This window comes from Bombyx mori, chromosome 10 (genome assembly GCF_030269925.1).
Source record: "Bombyx mori chromosome 10, ASM3026992v2".
Lineage (NCBI taxonomy): Eukaryota > Metazoa > Arthropoda > Insecta > Lepidoptera > Bombycidae > Bombyx > Bombyx mori.
The window spans coordinates 4,851,923-4,870,752 of NC_085116.1; the positions used below are offsets into that span (position 1 = coordinate 4,851,923).

Here is an 18,830-nt window from a genome sequence, read left to right on the forward strand (position 1 = left end):
GGTGTTCTTACCAAAGCTTTTTGTAGCTTTGTTTTTGCTCTAAGGCTGTGTTATTTTAAGGAATTTAAGAACGCGTGGCCGGAACTCACTATTTCCTAAACTCGAAGCATTTTTTCTACAAAGATAAAGTTTTACTGTGTTATTTTTATTTTTGATTTTAATTTGTCCTACTTAGATTGCGATAAAATAAACTAAATACGACGGTGTGAACGTCTTTAGCTGCAGCTAATGTTTTAAGTAATTATTTCAAAATTATTTTTGAGGTTGAGGGAAATTTTTATCTCAAGGTTGTATAAGCATTTGTTTGTTGAGAGATTTCTTTGCCGTAAATACGGTTGAAGGCAACAAGAGAATAATTCTTGTTTTAAATTCAAATTTTTTTTTCTATTGTCCCCCATATCACCACCGATATTGGCACAACACAAGACGTTACTTTCTTTTAAAACAATACCCAAGAATAACAATTTCCTAAGTATACTTTTACAAAATAGTAATAGGTCCGTATATTCAAAATTGATTGATAAATGGTGTTCTACGGTCAAAATTATACCTGTTTGATCAATTGTTTACTATAAAATATTATAATACATGGTTCCATCGAGAATCACTTGTATTAAGTTCCAATGTTAATTATTCATATGAAAACATGTACACATAATCTTGATATCACACAAAGCAAATAAGATAAGCTTTCATTTCAATTCTCTCCTGTTTAATTCCAAATTAAACGGCGATGGTACTGTGGGAAACACTTATGCATTTACACATGCATTGATACTAAGTACAAAACCTATGCTTTTCAGTTTTAGTTTCAAGATTAGCATTTGAGGCATGGTATGGTTTCGAAACTACCAGTAACTGATGCTAGGACCACTTGTGAGTCAGAGCGGGTAGGTAGCACCACCCTGTCTATTTCTGCCGTAAAGCAGTAAGACGTTTCGGTTTGATGGGTGGGGTAGTAATTGTAACTATACTTGAGACCTTAGAACATATATCTCAAGGTGGGTAGCGCATTTACGTTGTAAATGTCAATGGGCTCCAGTAACTACTTAACACCAGGTGGACTGTGTCGTCCACCCATCTAAGCAATAAAATAAAAACTCTTTTCTAATACCGAGATACAAAGTCTCAGAAATAGCGATAATGTCTGCGTAATAACTATTCCTAGCATTTTCGTTTTAATTGTATAATCAAAGGCTAACCGACTGGAGCAGATCGCCGAAGCAAGAAAAACCATTACTTTTAATGTAATAGAAATTCTGTGTCAGGAATAGAATACAAATGCTCTTGAGCTGTAGCAGCGGACTCCGTTAATGCCTGAAACTAATGAGGTTCTGTAATAGTTTGAATTAAATGAGCATTTACGGTTAACTATTTTCATTTGCCTTAATATTACTATCTCTTTGATTTTAATAACATCAGTTTTGTTATTATTTAAACCATTACTTTTAATGTAATAAAAATCCTGTGTCAGGAGTAGAATACAAATGTTCTTGAGCTGTAGCAGCGGACTCTGTTAATGCCTGAAACTAATGAGGTTCTGTAATAGTTTGAATTAAATGAGCATTTACGGTTAACTATTTTCATTTGCCTTAACCTTTCGTATGGCAGCGTCCCGGTCCGGTCAGCTATATTATCTGGCGGCCGCCATAATGGAAAAAAAGCCTTGTCTGGCAGAGGTCTATCTTCCCCCTTAATTCTAGAAGATACTTTTTAGAAAAACTGTAATTAAACTGCTTTATTGTTCAAAACCAGTGCATTATGCTATAGGTTTAGAATCACAAAGGACGAAGCTATTATATTTTATACTAATAATAACTGCAAAGGTGTGAAAATAGTAAATTAATTTAAGTCAAATATGCAGATTTAGATTTTGTTCCAATTTTAGGTATAAATACTGACAGAAATATTTAATAAAACAACTAAGCGATCATATTTGTATTTAATTTGCTTTGACAAACACTATTTCAAAACATAATCCTAAGAATTACACATCATTCTATACAAAAAAATATCAGTAGAACGTTTACAAAAAATCGGCCGCAGTGGTAGATCTTGCGCCGGATGTTGAAAATAGCTCATGTTACAAGCTTAGTTCTGAGAAATATATTGATCAAGTGAGATTGAAATGTATGTTTATATTGATGTTTGGTTCATAATCTCAATTGTGTTAAATATTTACGTCTGAAATATGTAAGATTATAAAGATATTAAGATTCAAATAAAACCTGTGTAAACTAAGAAAAAATAGGTATATTCAAACAATGATCTGTACTGTAGTATTCAATTATTTTTATGAGTTAATAATGTATTTCCTAAAACATGAATAAATTTGCAAAAGGCTTGTAAGATATAAAGATGGTGTTTTCATACAACATTTATTAGAAAATGATGAAATAAAACAACAATTATTTACTAAGATGGCACGCGAAAACGGCTGTCTTAACGTGGATGCGACTTTTTACCCTCCGTCTGGCGAATGACCGGGTCCGGTCAGTTACTGTATTTATATTATTTCTGTTGTTTCAGAATATTATTTATTTGTTCTTAGAAAAAAAAATGTATAAAAAGTTTTTTTTTCAGATTATTAAATCAAAAATCAAATTCAAATTCTCTCTCTAAATCAAATTTACTCTTACAAAAAATGTACATACAATCAGACAAAAAAATACTCTTAAGAACTTAAGACGAAAAATTTTAAGACAAAAAATCAGACAAAAAATAAACTCTTGAAATATGTCAACAATGTTTTGATAGTCTTAAAAAAAGTTAACATGTAGGCTACTTACAATTGAGAAGAAATAATAATTAACATAGGTACATAAAATTATTTGGCCTTACCCTATTATTATATTAATTGTGAAGTTTCACAAAACATGTGAATACGCACACAGGTTTGTCGCAACCTACGCAATACGTTACCGTGCGCTTGCCGCACACTTTACATGGGTGGCGATGGCGATTTGTGCTGTTTAATGAAGTTAGCCGCGGATATTCGGCGGGGTGATGGCGGCTCACCTCGAAAATGGTATCTTGTACCCTGGCAGAAAAGACATATGGCTGCATTTTCATTGAATGCCTACGCAAAAGGGATTCTACCAGGTTTTTTCTAAAGCCCCTGTGGTCCAAGACCTCCGTGGCGGTCTGTTTATGTATGATATAGGCATTCAACACAGAAACATTAAGTAACCTTTTAAACAATTTCTTGTACCAAATTTGTGTCCTCTTGCGTTCAATTGGGAATGCAGCCAACATTTGATCTTTTTTATCCACGCCACCCATGCAGATGTTGTAGTCACGTATCAAAATAAGTTTTGTTACTCCGTTTTTAGTGGAGACGGCATTGCCATGGTACGTTGAGATCGTCGCTACGCGGTTCTGATCTCTCCATATTATGCAATCGACATCTCCACTGGTATAGCCTACTACTTGCCCGGGCTTCATCTGAGATTTTTTCAGATTGGTCAGTTCCGTCGGGACATACTTGCGGTTTGTCCGCAACGTACCGACACAATCAAACCCAATCGACTTGAGTTTTCGGGCAAGTGCTGGGGAATTGTAGAAGTTATCCATCCACAACGTGTACCCTTTGTGTTCTAAACCTTTGATAAGGTTAAGAACCAACGCCGGTGTACTCGCTGTGAATGGATCAGCCTCTGAGACTGTAGGCGAAGCCTTATGGGCATGGATTTTAAATCGCCATAAATACCCCGTCTGCGACTCACATATTTCGTAAGTTTTTATGCCCACTGCTGCAGCTTTGTTTGGAATAAATTGGTTGATGTTCAACCAACCTTTCCACTGCAGCAGCGATTCATCTAAAGCAATGTTCTGCTTCATTATATATAATTCCGTGAACTTGGAATTCAAATGGCTAATCACAGGCTCCACTTTAAAAAGCTTTGCCTGTGAGGGATCCAGGTTGAGGTTTCTCAAGTTCTCGGAATTATTAAAATGTAAGCACCTGCTGAGTAACTGGAACCTCCTAAGCGACATATATACTTTGAAACCTGGAGTGGAGAAGATGTTTTGTTCCGTATTCCAGTACTCTTCAACCCGGTTCTTTATGACGATTCCCATCGCCAGTAATATTCCGAAGAACACCAATAACTCGTCTACATTGGTTTCTTTCCATTCTGTAATCCTACTGGAGGCCTGTAATTCCCCGCCGTCCAACATTTCAGCAGCTAATTGTTGGGCATATCTATTTGTTTCCTGCACAATAAATTCCATGAACTCCTGGTCCCAAATTAGTCTAAAAATCTCGTAAGGGTCACTTACAGCGACAGTGGGACCAGAGTGTTCCTTAAAAGATTCACGCCTTTCTGTTGGCGGTATAGGAGAGTCAGGGAAAGTTCCCCAGTCAAATTCAAAAAAATGACTAGGCTTCATACCGGTATCACGAGCTGGTGATGTAGGTGCTGAAATGATGGAAGGCGAGGAAGATGTCACAAGAGGTTTAGTTGCCGCCGCCGTGTCAATCTCAATCTCCTCGTCGTCCGGAGTGTCCATCAGTATTCCAGCTGCCCGGGGGATAATCATGGGAACGATTTCGTCGTTATCATTCTGGCTCTCATCATCGCTGTCATCGTCGTCACTTCCTAATTGAATATAATAGTACGTTTAGGTCTTGAGAAAAGTAAGCTTGTGCTTGTGATTACAAAAAACTTTGCGTAAGATGTTATCAATAGCTAATTTGAAATCGCCCTATGCCCTATACTAATTATTTAGTAATTTAGTGCCAACATGCACATAAATTTACATCGCAAATTTACATTTATTAAATTCTTACCATAGTGCAACAAGTAGCAAATTTCAGAGTCTCGTAGCGGTCGACGTAGCGATGAAATAGAATCTCTGTTCCTGTGTAGTACAATAGTATACATTTAGAATCAACACCTTCCTCTCCCATCATCGCATTCTTCTACATTGAAATATGAAAAATACCACTTACGTAATATCATGTTCTTGGTCTGGGCAAAGCGATCGACGCACACGTTTATGTGACGGCGAAGGACTACGGCTGCCATGTACAGAAATCTGTATATTATATCTAGAAGATGGCGTGCTCGTACCACTGCCGCCACATTCAACGTACCTGAAACATCATACGTTATAAGTATTATAAAATCAACTATCACGATATTAATAATAAATTATTATGATAAAAAAATATACATTGCCGGTGATGGCGGAATCGCAGGTGAAGACAAAATTACTGGAATGTCCTCTCCGTCAGGTTCATAATTTCGGCTGAAAATAATAATGTATTGTAATATTGACAGTTAGCTAAATGATGATGGTGATAAAGTTGGCAAATAAATCAAAAATAAATTGGGTGAGGATTGATACTTACGGGTTCCATGAACGCTTACTTCGCTCCGTCAATGCCTGCTCTATCGGTTCCCCAGCGGGCAAATCCTCAATTGCAATAAGGTTAAATCTGTAAATACAATCACATTTATAAGACAATGAAGATCGCGTCATGGAGGAGAGGCTTTTCTAGCAGTGGATTCAGGCTAATTATGATGATGAAATAAATGCACATTTACTCATGAGATGCAGTGTCACTACATAAATATAAAAAAACTGGCTAATAAATATAAAAAAAACTTAAAAAAGTGCGAATCGGCCTCGCACACGAAGGGTTCCGTACCATTATTATTAATATCGAGCAAAAAGTAACAAAATATCACCTATGTTGTATGCGAGCCCCCCTTAATAATTATTTTATTTTGTTTTTAATATTGCAGCCACAGAAATACATGATCTGTGAAAAATTCAACTCTCTAGCTATCACAGTTCTTGAGATACAGCCTAGTGACAGACAGACAGCGAAGTCTTAGTAATAGGGTCCCGTTTGGGTACGGAACCCTAACAAGTACTTAAAATTGAAGTTCCATTAAAAACAAAATACTAACGCGCAACTTGCCGACGGCCTCTGTTCAACAGAAGACCGCGGGCACCCCCTTCCTCTACCTCGTACCCTTCCTTTTCGTGAACCACCACGTGTGGCAACACTCGAACGACCTCCGCGAGTGCGCACGCCTGTTGCTCTTGCACTGCCTCCCCTCACCCGCAAACTTCTCTCACTATGAAAATCCAATCAAAAGCGCAACATAAGCCACATGCAGTTAACTGGGTGCAGGAAAAAGACATTCAAATTAGTTTTAAATAAAGCGCAAGTGCAAAAGAATAAAAAAAGAAAGAAATAAAAAAAAAGTTTTCCAAATTATTTGTCAAAGCAAACCAAACACCATATAAAAGTAGATCCAATAGTCTTATCCATATTATGATAGCGAGCGAACAAAATGGCCGCGTTGCCCGAAATAACCTAACTGTCATCGTCCCGGTCCGGTCAGTGGAGGGACGCGTGTTATTTTATTCGATATTTCTCTAATTAATGAAAGATTTGAATAAATTTACAATTTGGAAAAGGTTAATAGTTAAGTAATTATTTCATTGTTTCCATAAATTACACAAATCTACCAATATTTGGTGCTAAATGAATGGTTTGTTTGGCCGACATGAGCGTGTGCTAAGCCTGAGTAGGTGTTAGATATCAATGTTTTACCACGAAAAGCGTGTCAAAACACGTACAAAAACAAAGAAATATGCTTATTACATACCTTTCCATCGCTTTTTCAAAACTTTATCTCGTTATACTGTCGTCAACCACTTAAAAACACTTGAAAATAGACGCACAAACACTTCCAACTACTCCGCGTTAGCAAGTCCGGAACAATGAGGTTTTTTTTCTTAAAAACATATGTAAGTTTACTTAAGAAAGCGTCTATATTTTGTCTTTGTTTAACGTTCTAGCAGTTGTATGCGTTAGAACACTGCAGAACGTGTTTTAAAGTGCGCTTTTCGAATGAAAACAGCGGCATCAAATTACTGACCGTTCCGGTCGCCTGCCAGCTAAGCGTTTATTTTATCATGACCGGAGCGGGAGGCTGCCACCATGGCACATTTTTTCCGATGGCGTCTGCCATAGGAAGGGTTAATACTTTTTGATTTTAATAAAATCAGTTTTGGTATTATTTAAACCACTAAATTTAATGAAATAGAAATTATGTGTCAGGAATAGAATATAAATGTTTTTGAGCTGTAGCAGCGGACTCCGTTAATGCCTGAAACTAATGAGGTCCTATAATAATTTAAATTAAATGAGCATTTACGGTTAACTATTTTCATTTGCCTTAATATTACTATCTCTTTGATTTTAATAAAATCAGTTTTATTATTATTTAAATCATTACTTTAAATTTAATAGCAATTCTGTGTCAGACATAGATTAAAAATGTTTTTGAACTGTAGCAGCGGACTCCGTTAATGCCTGAAACTAATGAGGTTCTGTAATAATTTAAATTAAATGAGCATTTACGGTTAACTATCCTTAATATTACTATTTCTTTGATTTAATAAAACCAGTTTTGTTATTATTTAGTTAATAAACCCTATTACATTGTTAATTCATAAAACGACCTCCGTAATGTAACGAATCGTGAAACTTTGAATTTGGGATATTCTATTAATAACGAATATCTACAATCGAGGTTGTCCTAGTCCCAGAAGCTTAATTGAAGCTTTAAGCGCTGTACGTGAGGTTCCATTGGAACGTTTAATATCACGCTTGGTAACATACACTTGTACGTTAAAAACAACAGGATTCCCAGACTGATAGGTGCCTCGGTTTAATAAGTTTATTTTGTTGCATGCGAAATACGCCTTATGTTTGGTGCTAAACAAGGCAATATTGTTGTATTGTAAATACATACATAGTGACACGTAGATAGAACCGTGATAGAACTAGTGATTTTTTTTTATGGCCCACCTGATGTTGAGTGGTTACCGTCGCCCATGGACTTCAGCAATGCCAGAAGCAGAGCCTAGCTGCTGCCTACCAACAGAGCTTAGCCGCTGCCTGCCTGCTATCGAAACAAAAAAGTCATGTACAATGGACTAGCTCGGTGGTGCAGTGGTTACCTCCTCACTGTTGCGCCGAGGGTCGTGGGTTCGATTCCCAAACCGGGGTAACCATTGCGTGATTGAACGAAGTGAACAAATTAGAATTTCATATTAAAAGGAAATACAATGTGTGTAAATAAACGATGAACGCGTCAAGTAATATGCATAGAAGCAACATATACTACAATATGCATCCACACAGGCAAGCCTCTCATACCATCATGCTATTTACAGTCACTGCATACAGATTGATTTTATTGCCAAGACACGCGTACAACTGTTTCACATTAAAAATTATAAAATTAAAGCATATAAAATAAAATAAAATTATTATATTATTTATGATATATTATATTATAAATTAAAATATATAAATCATTAAATTGAAATTTTGAATAAGAAATAAATAACTTGTATGTTGAAGCAGTAAATTGGCAATAGGCGATAGAATCTTGTATCGTTAGAATTCTTAGAAATTAAGACTAAACTAAAAATAGCGTTTTTGGGTTTCGAAATTCTGAGTAAGCTAAGCAACGGCTTAGAAACTATCTTACACAGTGCATTTGTCAACGAAATAAATCTATCTTCTATCTCTATTATATATAAAAATGAATTGCTGTTCGTTAGTCTCGCTAAAACTCGAGAACGGCTGAACCGATTTGGCTAATTTTGCTCTTGAATTATTTATGAAGTCCAGAGAAGGTTTAAAACGTAGATTCATATGAAAATGCTCGGAATTAAATAAAAATAACAATTTTGTTTTTCCTATAATGTGTACCCCGTCGAACGGATTCTTTTTGTTTGTTTTAAGTTTATTTTATACAAAAGCTTAGTCTTTTACTTATCGATTGAGGCACTACGAAGTTTGCCGGGTCAGCTAGTTGTTAATAGAAATGCTCTAATAACATATGAATGCAACTAGAAAAAAATGATTGTCGTAAATAGAACAACATCCTCATAACTCTAACAAATAACACTCAATTTGTTTTGCATACAGCGAAGTATACAACGAACACTTTACAGAAGAAAAAAAAAACACGTCCATTTCATTCTGTCGTGGGAAGTGTGAGTTTGCGTACAAATGTTTACTCGAGATGGAAAAAAATGTCGCTAATACGAGACTCGACAGACGTGTTGAATGGAGTAAATTGAACGTCGGTATCTAGTGAAACGAGCCATTTAGCGGCTATACAACTGCGCTTCCGTATGCCTAGAACACTTAGAACTGTTTTCCTACTCTAAAATTACATTCTTGGTATAATAATACAATATATAATTTTGGTTGATTCAAAGTAAGTAAGTAAAATGAATGGAATATTTAAATGTTTTCAACTGATATTTATTTTTAATAATGTTTTTTTTTTATTTGTTTTATCAATTTAATTATGTTTTCAATGATATACATACATACATATGGACTTATTGTTTTCTGAAATAAATAAACCATTCATTCATTCATTCATTCGTTCATTTATTCATTCATTCAATCATTCATTCATTCATTAGAGATGCAGCCCTCTCGCCACATTTCAGTGGCTGTCGTTCGTGCCATTACCGTGCACTTACGGACGCATTTAACGACCCACTGCAGAATTTGCACTGCATTTGGACTACTGAAAATTTGCATTGAGTGTTTCCCAAAAAACTCTTTACACTAAAGCGAAATGGGTTTCTCAGCAAAGCAGCTGTCCGCAGTTCTCCTTGTCCATTTCTAGGTAACAGGAAAATAAAGATTAAGCTCGGCTCGTAAAAGTGTAATACGTTTCAAAAAACATGTAAGTGCATTGTAGAGGTGATCCAAATTAAATTCAATTGTTATTTAGTCCTAAGTTATTTTATTTGCAATGTAGTAAATGAAATGACGAACCACAGATATAAAAAAAAAGTGCGTGCGTACAAAGTACACATGTCAGAAGTGAAACTTTTTTGGCAAACTAATTTATAAGTCTTGCTTATATTTATAGAAATCTAAAACTTTAGATTTCCGAAACTTAGAGGAAGGGAAAATAGAAGATATGTTCCCGCCAAAAGTCTGTCAAATGTCAATCTCAAACCTCAGTGTTGACAGTCACATTATGTTTAGATTTCTAAATTGTAAATGATTATTATTTTGCTAATTGAATTGACTAATTTAATTTCATGCTATTTGATTAATGTTCCAAATTCTTTTCATTTCATTTCAATTCCTATTAACATTTTTCACAAAAAAAATATAAAATATTAGGCTGTATGGTATGATACATGTGCCTTTCCACTTGGAAAAGTACAACAACTACTACTACTGACATTTGACAAGTACTTAATTTCAATAGTAGTTTGATGTCACTTCCGTTGCATACCTGCGTGACGTTCTGTAAAAATTTAACCCCATGCGCCTAAAGAAGTTTCACTTCAAAGACCTTTTCATTCACAAAAAGCACGAGATATTGAATTAACAAATAAATATAAAACACTTCTAGAGATCACGCTATTTATATAACGTTTATTTACAACAAAAAAAATATCATTCTACAATATTGCTTTCAATGAAAATTTCGGAAGGCAAGGTAAATTTTGTCTAGACCTGGACATTATATTATCCGATATTATCTGAGACTTGATGGGTTTGTGGGTTTCTAAATTAAATTTACTAATCTACGTAATGAAACTGTCCGACTTCAGACTGTTTATTATCAAAGTTAGTTCTATCTGTAGGAAACAAGTTGTTGGAGTCAGATCTCTGAACTGATTCTTATCATTTCCATCACATAAAATCTGAAGTAGCTTGTGATATTCCGAGTTCAATATCTTGTCATACGTTTGCTGCATACGAGTTGTCACTATACCGATTTATTTATTTTTGCTTAGATGGGTGGACGAGCTCACAGCCCACCTGGTGTTAAGTGGTTACTGGAGCCCATAGACATCTACGACGTAAATGCGCCACACCCTGAGACATCAGTTCTAAGGTCTCAGTATAGTTTTTAAGAACAGTAAATATATAATGCAACAATAGTGCAAAAGGCACTTCGTTGATTTTCCCTAAATCAGGAAGTATCTAAATGGTTTGCCTGCCTCGCTTTCGTGATTAACATAGAGCGGTGTAATTAACGAAGCTTCCGTATGGCGGCTACCCGAATCAATGCGGGCACATCGGGCCGTGTGGGAGCCAATTTTCGAGACACCTGTACCGACCGGAATTCCACTTAATTTTACGATAAATGCTGTGCAATTTTAGAGGTTATTTACCCTACAACGGCCGGATGAGTTTTGTAGTAAGCACGTGTAGAAAGATATGTAGTAATTTAGTGTTAGTTCTAAATTCTAAAATAGTCTAAATTCTATAAGATTTTTTGACATCGACAATACGCAGTGTATATGTGTATGTATGTAACGGTATTATCTATCTATACTAATATATAAATCTACAGTGGTTTTTACGGATGTTCCGCTGAACCGTGCATCCGATTGACTTGAATCTTGGTATTCATGTAGAAAATATATGTACTTAATGGATAGGCTAATATTTACATGAGTGTTGGATTCCCTACATCAGTTTCGGGGGCGTTAATGATGATAATCTTTGTGGGATTGAGAAATAATAATGTTAATTTTAAATGCCCAGCGGAGCGGACGGGTACAGTTAGTGTCAAATATAATTGTTACAGCTTTTATAAATGTTTGAATAACTGATTTATTTCATAGTAGATTTTCAGTCGTCCGCCACTGCAAAAACTGAAAAGTATTCGATACTTAGGAAATAACAAAATAAAAAGAACAGGTGCGAGATTCAGGCAGTAGAAGTAGTTTTAATTATAAGTTTATACTTCATAGCAACGGATATTTTTATCTCTTCACTTAATTATACCGTTGACACAATTGCATCTTAATCTTCAACTTGTAATGTTAATTTATATTTCTATAAATTATCACCAGCTTATAATTTTGAAAAAAGTACCTGAAAGTAGTTTTAGATTTCAATTTCATGACGTAGCTGTTCTGTGTAAATGCATGCCATTAATTTCTTGAATTAAACATTTTAGTTAGCATATTCCTCACTGAGGTGAATAAATGTGAATGTGGTACCGAAGATTTATATGTCGAGCCAAAAAACTGCTTAAAATTCTACCGGAGTATTCCTGCATTAGAAAAATTGATTACAATCGATCCCTGCAATTAAGCGTTCCCGGAAAAGGTCACATCGACACACGAAGTTCCTGAACTTTTTAAATATATTTTTGTATTTAATTGAACTGTGTTTATTATTCTGAATCAATGTTTGGAGTCCAAATTGAAAATAAAATAAAATTTTGGGTTTGTGATAAATATACATTCAGTACCCTTTGGTAAGAAATAATTGTATAATTCTTCTACTCTATTGGAAACTAAAATAATTGTGAGCTTGTCATCCAGCCGTAATAAAATTATATTCCCATGTTTCCAACTATCTCCATGAAGAACAGGATTGTAGAATAGGAATAGGATTGTACAAACAATTGAGATATGCTCCTTGTGTTTCAAGATAGTGTTGGTTTCTTGTAATTACCATAAACTCGTTCACGTTTTGGTAGCCCTTAAATATCAAGCAATGAGTCTGTATGTCCGTTTTAGGTACCAAAAATGAAGAATACATAACAGCTTAATTTAAAGCAAAATTACGTAGTTTCAGATTAAAGATTAAGCAAATGGTTAATACCAAAACTACGAGTTGAATGAACCTGCAACTAGATCGCGGTCGATCTCAGCATTTTATACAGTAAACATTGATGGTAACCCTTCACCCTGTGCCAGACCTTTTCCTTTCTACATCGACCCAATAAAATCAAATGACGAGCCCTCGCAATTAACCTCAACCCGTGGGATGGCTCGACTAACGATTTCTATGGCAAGATACACTTTTGTCCACATTCCTTTGATGTACCTGTGTTTTGAATAAGTCGAAACAGATAGATTTGTTTACATGAAACCGTTGCATGAGAACTTCAAATAAAATTTTATCATTTATTTCTCACAAACTTTTCTCAACCAATTAAATTGAAATTTGAGCATAGGGATTCGGTTCATAGTTTGTTAGTTCGAACCGTGTATATCCCGTATAACGCATGTTCGTGAAATTAAATTTTATACCGACAGCATTAATTATTCTCAAATATTATGATTTTTCCATTAACATCGCCCGTGATTTTTAGCTATATGTAGATACTGTATGAAAATGGAATTTAATTTACATTACTTTGAAAAAAAAAAGTTAAATTTGGAACAACAAAATGTGAATCATTGAAGGTACTATTTTCGTATCAGTCACGCTTTGTGGTCAAAGGGGTAGTTTGTTCGTCTTAGTCTGAATGGGCAGGCAAGGCAAGTTAACAGTCCCACATATCCCGCGCACCTCTCAAGCGCATGAATCATTCCGATAGAGGCACCCGTCACGTGCGGACGTGCTCATCGTCCACTCGATCGCCCGGTCTTTGTTCGCCCGGCTTTTGTTAGCCCGGCCATTGTTCGCGCGGCCTGTGTTCGTGATACATCTGCCGACCAAGTGTGTTTCCTGGAAGCTTTTATTTGTTTTGTTTTAGTTATTTTTGTGTTCGTGGAACATTTGCCGACAAAGTGGTTTCCTGCAAGTATTTATTTGTTTTGTTTCTTTTCGTAATTTCTGTTTTGTTGTGCTTTTTCTTTGTCCTGTAGTAATCGCGCCGCATTGCCACCTGTGTTCAATAGAACCGCTCAGGTCCGAGAAGTTGGGGCCTCGCCGCAAGGCGAGTGTTTTCAAGACCCGGGGCCGCCCCACCTGGGTACTCAGCGATCATGGACGCTGTATTCGCAGAATTCCTCCGACTTCGCCACCCACAGCTCGCCTCGGAGTTTCTGGCCTTCAAGGCCAATCACACTGCGAGCCCTCTCGAGGACTCCGCCGCGCTCGCTGCTCCTGCGTCGCCTGTACCTGCGTGCAGAGCTTCTGCATTGAGCACCGCAGCCTCTGTCGTGCCTGCCGCTCCCGTGTCGCCTATACTGGCGAGAAAAGCTGCTGCGTCGTCCGCCGTGACCATCGTTTCAGCTGAGCGATCATCCGCGGCCTCCGTCGCGCCCTCTAAAACACCTACACTTGCTCGTAGGTCGCCTGCACCCGCCTCCTCGTGCTCCGACTCTGACTCGGACATGGAGGTCGACCTCGCCCCCGCCTCATCGACGGATGGATTCACCCTGGTACAGAAGGGTAAGAAGCGTGCCGCGGAGTCTCGAGCTCCCGCGGCCGCTAAAATTAGCAAAGCCGTGAACGCGTCGCGCCCCCGCCCTCAGACTCCCGTTGCGCCCCCAGCCCGTGCCACTCCGTCGCCGCGTCCGGTGGCACAAAATAAAACCCAGACCCCTCCCCCGGTTATCCTTCAGGAGAAGGCAGCTTGGGATCGAGTTTGCCTGGCCCTTAAGGCCAAAAATATAAATTTCACGAATGCCCGTAACCTCGCGAACGGCATTCAAATTAAGGTTCAAACACCCGACGACCATAGGGTCCTCTCTTCTTACCTCCGTAAGGAACGTATAAGTTTCCATACTTATACGCTCCAGGAGGAGCGCGAACTCCGCGTTGTAATACGCGGAATCCCTAAAGAGTTAGATGTAGAGCTCGTCAAGGCCGATCTGTTAGAACAGGGCTTTCCAGTGAATTCTGTGCACCGTATGCACACCGGTCGCGGTAGGGAGCCATATAATATGGTTCTAGTCACCCTCCAGCCTACCCCCGAGGGTAAGAAAATCTTCAACACACAGACCGTCTGTAGGCTCTCCGGTATCGCCATCGAAGCCCCCCATAAAAAAGGCACTCCTAGCCAGTGCCATAACTGTCAATTGTACGGGCACTCTTCCCGTAACTGTCACGCGCGCCCCCGATGTGTTAAGTGTTTGGGCGATCACGCCACGGCCCTCTGCGCTCGCGACCAAAAAACCGCGACGGAACCGCCTAGCTGCGTCCTGTGTCGAACACAGGGTCACCCCGCGAATTACCGTGGTTGCCCCCGAGCCCCTAAAATAAATCGCCGCGTCGCCCGCCAAAACCGCCTCCGAGCTTCCGGCCCAGACATCAAAGCCTCGGCACCCTCTGCGTCGCAGGCTAAGCCAGCGTTCGTTCCGGCGGCGGTGCCCAGTGTCTCAGCCTGGGCAAAACCGCTGCCGTACACGAACACGGCTACAACTCCCTCCTCCGCGATTCGTCCCGCCCCCGCGACTCGTCCCTTTCCCGCGACTTGCCCTCCGACCGCGTCCGAAAATCTCGCTTTAGCGATCGACTTCTTTCAGTCGATCAACTTTGAGCGCGTTAACGCTTTGGGCGACGCCGTTCGCGCTGCCTCCACTGCACAACACTTTATCGCCGTTGTGCAGGAATACGCCGACGTATACGCGTCATTAAATACGTACGTCCTCCCCTCACTCCGCCGGTAATCAATGGCGTATATAAGTAGAATAAAGCCCCTATCCGTAACGATAGGATTTTTTAACGCTTACGGTCTCGCAAATCAACGTGATCAGGTTTCTGACTTTTTGCGTGACCATCAAATTGATATCTTTTTAGTGCAGGAGACCCTACTTAAGCCCGCGCGCCGTGACCCTAAAATCGCGAACTATAACATGGTCAGGAACGACAGGCTCTCTGCCCGTGGTGGTGGTACCGTCATTTACTATAGAAGAGCCCTGCATTGCGTCCCGCTCGATCCTCCCGCGTTCGCTAATATCGAAGCATCAGTGTGCCGAATCTCACTGACGGGACACGCGCCGATCGTTATCGCGTCCGTTTATCTTCCACCGGATAAGATCGTTCTAAGCAGTGATATCGAGGCGCTGCTCGGTATGGGGAGCTCTGTCATTCTGGCGGGCGACCTAAATTGTAAACACATCAGGTGGAACTCACACACCACAACCCCGAATGGCAGGCGGCTTGACGCGTTAGTCGATGATCTCGCCTTCGATATCGTCGCTCCGCTAACCCCGACTCACTACCCGCTAAATATCGCGCATCGCCCGGATATACTCGACATAGCGTTATTAAAAAACGTAACTCTGCGCTTACACTCGATCGAAGTAGTTTCAGAGTTAGATTCAGACCACCGTCCCGTCGTTATGAAGCTCGGTCGCGCTCCCGATTCCGTTCCCGTCACGAGGACTGTGGTGGATTGGCACACGCTGGGCATCAGCCTGGCTGAATCTGATCCACCATCGCTCCCGTTTAACCCGGACTCTATCCCGTCTCCTCAGGATACCGCTGAAGCCATAGACATCTTAACGTCACACATCACCTCGACATTAGATAGGTCATCGAAACAAGTTGTAGCGGAGGACTTCCTTCACCGCTTCAAATTGTCCGACGATATTAGGGAACTCCTTAGAGCTAAGAACGCCTCGATACGCGCCTACGACAGGTATCCTACCGCGGAAAATCGTATTCGAATGCGTGCCCTACAACGCGACGTAAAGTCTCGCATCGCCGAAGTCCGAGATGCCAGATGGTCTGATTTCTTAGAAGGACTCGCGCCCTCCCAAAGGTCTTACTACCGCTTAGCTCGTACTCTCAAATCGGATACGGTAGTAACTATGCCCCCCCTCGTAGGCCCCTCAGGCCGACTCGCGGCGTTCGATGATGACGAAAAAGCAGAGCTGCTGGCCGATACATTGCAAACCCAGTGCACGCCCAGCACTCAATCCGTGGACCCTGTTCATGTAGAATTAGTAGACAGTGAGGTAGAACGCAGAGCCTCCTTGCCACCATCGGATGCGTTACCACCCGTCACCCCGATAGAAGTTAAAGACTTGATCAAAGACCTACGTCCTCGCAAGGCTCCCGGTTCCGACGGTATATCTAACCGCGTTATTAAACTTCTACCCGTCCAACTCATCGTGATGTTGGCATCTATTTTCAATGCCGCTATGGCGAACTGTATCTTTCCCGCGGTGTGGAAAGAAGCGGACGTTATCGGCATACATAAACCCGGTAAACCAAAAAATCATCCGACGAGCTACCGCCCGATTAGCCTCCTCATGTCTCTAGGCAAACTGTATGAGCGTCTGCTCTACAAACGCCTCAGAGACTTCGTCTCATCCAAGGGCATTCTCATCGATGAACAATTCGGATTCCGTACAAATCACTCATGCGTTCAACAGGTGCACCGCCTCACGGAGCACATTCTTGTGGGGCTTAATCGACCAAAACCGTTATACACGGGAGCTCTCTTCTTCGACGTCGCAAAAGCGTTCGACAAAGTCTGGCACAATGGTTTGATTTTCAAACTATTCAACATGGGCGTGCCGGATAGTCTCGTGCTCATCATACGGGACTTCTTGTCGAACCGCTCTTTTCGATATCGAGTCGAGGGAACCCGCTCCTCCCCACGACCTCTCACAGCTGGAGTCCCGCAAGGCTCTGTCCTCTCACCCCTCCTATTTAGCTTATTCGTCAACGATATTCCCCGGTCGCCGCCGACCCATTTAGCTTTATTCGCCGACGACACGACTGTTTACTATTCTAGTAGAAATAAGTCCCTAATCGCGAAGAAGCTTCAAAGCGCAGCCCTAGCCCTAGGACAGTGGTTCCGAAAATGGCGCATAGACATCAACCCAGCGAAAAGTACTGCGGTGCTATTTCAGAGGGGAAGCTCCACACGGATTTCCTCCCGGATTAGGAGGAGGAATCTCACACCCCCGATTACTCTCTTTAGACAACCCATACCCTGGGCCAGGAAGGTCAAGTACCTGGGCGTTACCCTGGATGCATCGATGACATTCCGCCCGCATATAAAATCAGTCCGTGACCGTGCCGCGTTTATTCTCGGTAGACTCTACCCCATGATCTGTAAGCGGAGTAAAATGTCCCTTCGGAACAAGGTGACACTTTACAAAACTTGCATAAGGCCCGTCATGACTTACGCGAGTGTGGTGTTCGCTCACGCGGCCCGCACACACATAGACACCCTCCAATCCCTACAATCCCGCTTTTGCAGGTTAGCTGTCGGGGCTCCGTGGTTCGTGAGGAACGTTGACCTACACGACGACCTGGGCCTCGAATCAATTCGGAAATACATGAAGTCAGCTTCGGAACGATACTTCGATAAGGCTATGCGTCATGATAATCGCCTTATCGTTGCCGCCGCTGACTACTCCCCGAATCCTGATCATGCAGGAGCCAGTCACCGTCGACGCCCTAGACACGTCCTTACGGATCCATCAGATCCAATAACCTTTGCATTAGATGCCTTCAGCTCTAATACTAGGGGCAGGCTTAGGGACCCCGGTAACCGTACTCGTCGAACTCGACAAAGAGGTCGACGTGCAACCTAACCCATGCATCAGCCCGCTGAGTTTCTCGCCGGATCTTCTCAGCGGGTCGCGATTCCGATCCGGTAGTAGATTCATTCGCGAAACAATTGCTCTTGAGTTGTTAGGTCTCCTTCGGAGGCGCTCGGGCAGTTGTTAGCAAATCCCACCCCTCTTGGTTGAGCCTTTGCTCGCCCACCTGTCCTGGTGAAACTGGAAAGGCCTTCGGGCCACCAGTAAACTTTCAATCATAAAAAAAAAAAAAAAAAAAAAAAGCGCATGAATCTCGTAGGAGATTCGGCCCCCAAACCGAAAAATAAAGGTGAAGCAAGTACAACCCGTAGATAAGACTCAATAGCATTGGAGTAACATCTATCCAGTTCTGTAGAGTCACATTCGACGCTTGAAAGGCAAACGTGACTAGCGACAATGCGTGAACTTTACAGTAGACTAATTTAAAGTTGAAATACCTGAAAACAAAATTTATTTTAACGAATCTAGCTGTAGTAGAATCTAGCTAGTAGCTGTAGGATTGAAATGATTTTAATAGACCTGGAAATATATATTTTTTGCGCATCGAA

The 18,830-nt window shown here is 40.4% G+C and overlaps 2 protein-coding genes across 4 annotated transcripts in view; both read right to left on the reverse strand.

Moving 5' to 3' along the window:
* The window catches only part of LOC101738626 (leucine-rich repeat-containing protein let-4), a 159,271-nt gene that overhangs the window by 120,439 nt on the left and 20,002 nt on the right, over positions 1-18,830 (reverse strand). The gene's annotated exons all lie outside the window — the stretch shown is intronic.
* Positions 1,928-6,994, reverse strand: LOC110386073 (piggyBac transposable element-derived protein 4-like). Of its 2 annotated transcripts, XM_038013233.2 has the most exons (7): positions 6,630-6,994; positions 5,922-6,092; positions 5,357-5,443; positions 5,179-5,253; positions 4,955-5,098; positions 4,793-4,863; positions 1,928-4,601 (listed from the first exon to the last, which is right to left on the reverse strand). In XM_038013233.2, exons 1-7 carry the CDS (start codon positions 6,635-6,637, stop codon positions 2,854-2,856), a joined length of 2,304 nt encoding a protein of 767 aa, XP_037869161.1. In that variant the 5' UTR covers positions 6,638-6,994; the 3' UTR covers positions 1,928-2,853. The 2 variants fall into 2 exon arrangements, with proteins under 2 accessions (XP_037869161.1, XP_037869162.1); XM_038013234.2 differs by lacking the exon at positions 5,922-6,092 and having other exon boundaries at positions 6,630-6,993.

What these genes read in the sequence shown, in the direction of transcription:
- LOC110386073 (XM_038013233.2), bottom strand. An exon ending in ATTCCGCCATCACCGGCAAT is followed by an intron (nt 5,099 to 5,178) that starts GTATATTTTTTT and finishes ATGATGTTTCAG; the next exon opens with GTACGTTGAATGTGGCGGCA. An exon ending in GACCAAGAACATGATATTAC is followed by an intron (nt 4,864 to 4,954) that starts GTAAGTGGTATT and finishes TGTACTACACAG; the next exon opens with GAACAGAGATTCTATTTCAT.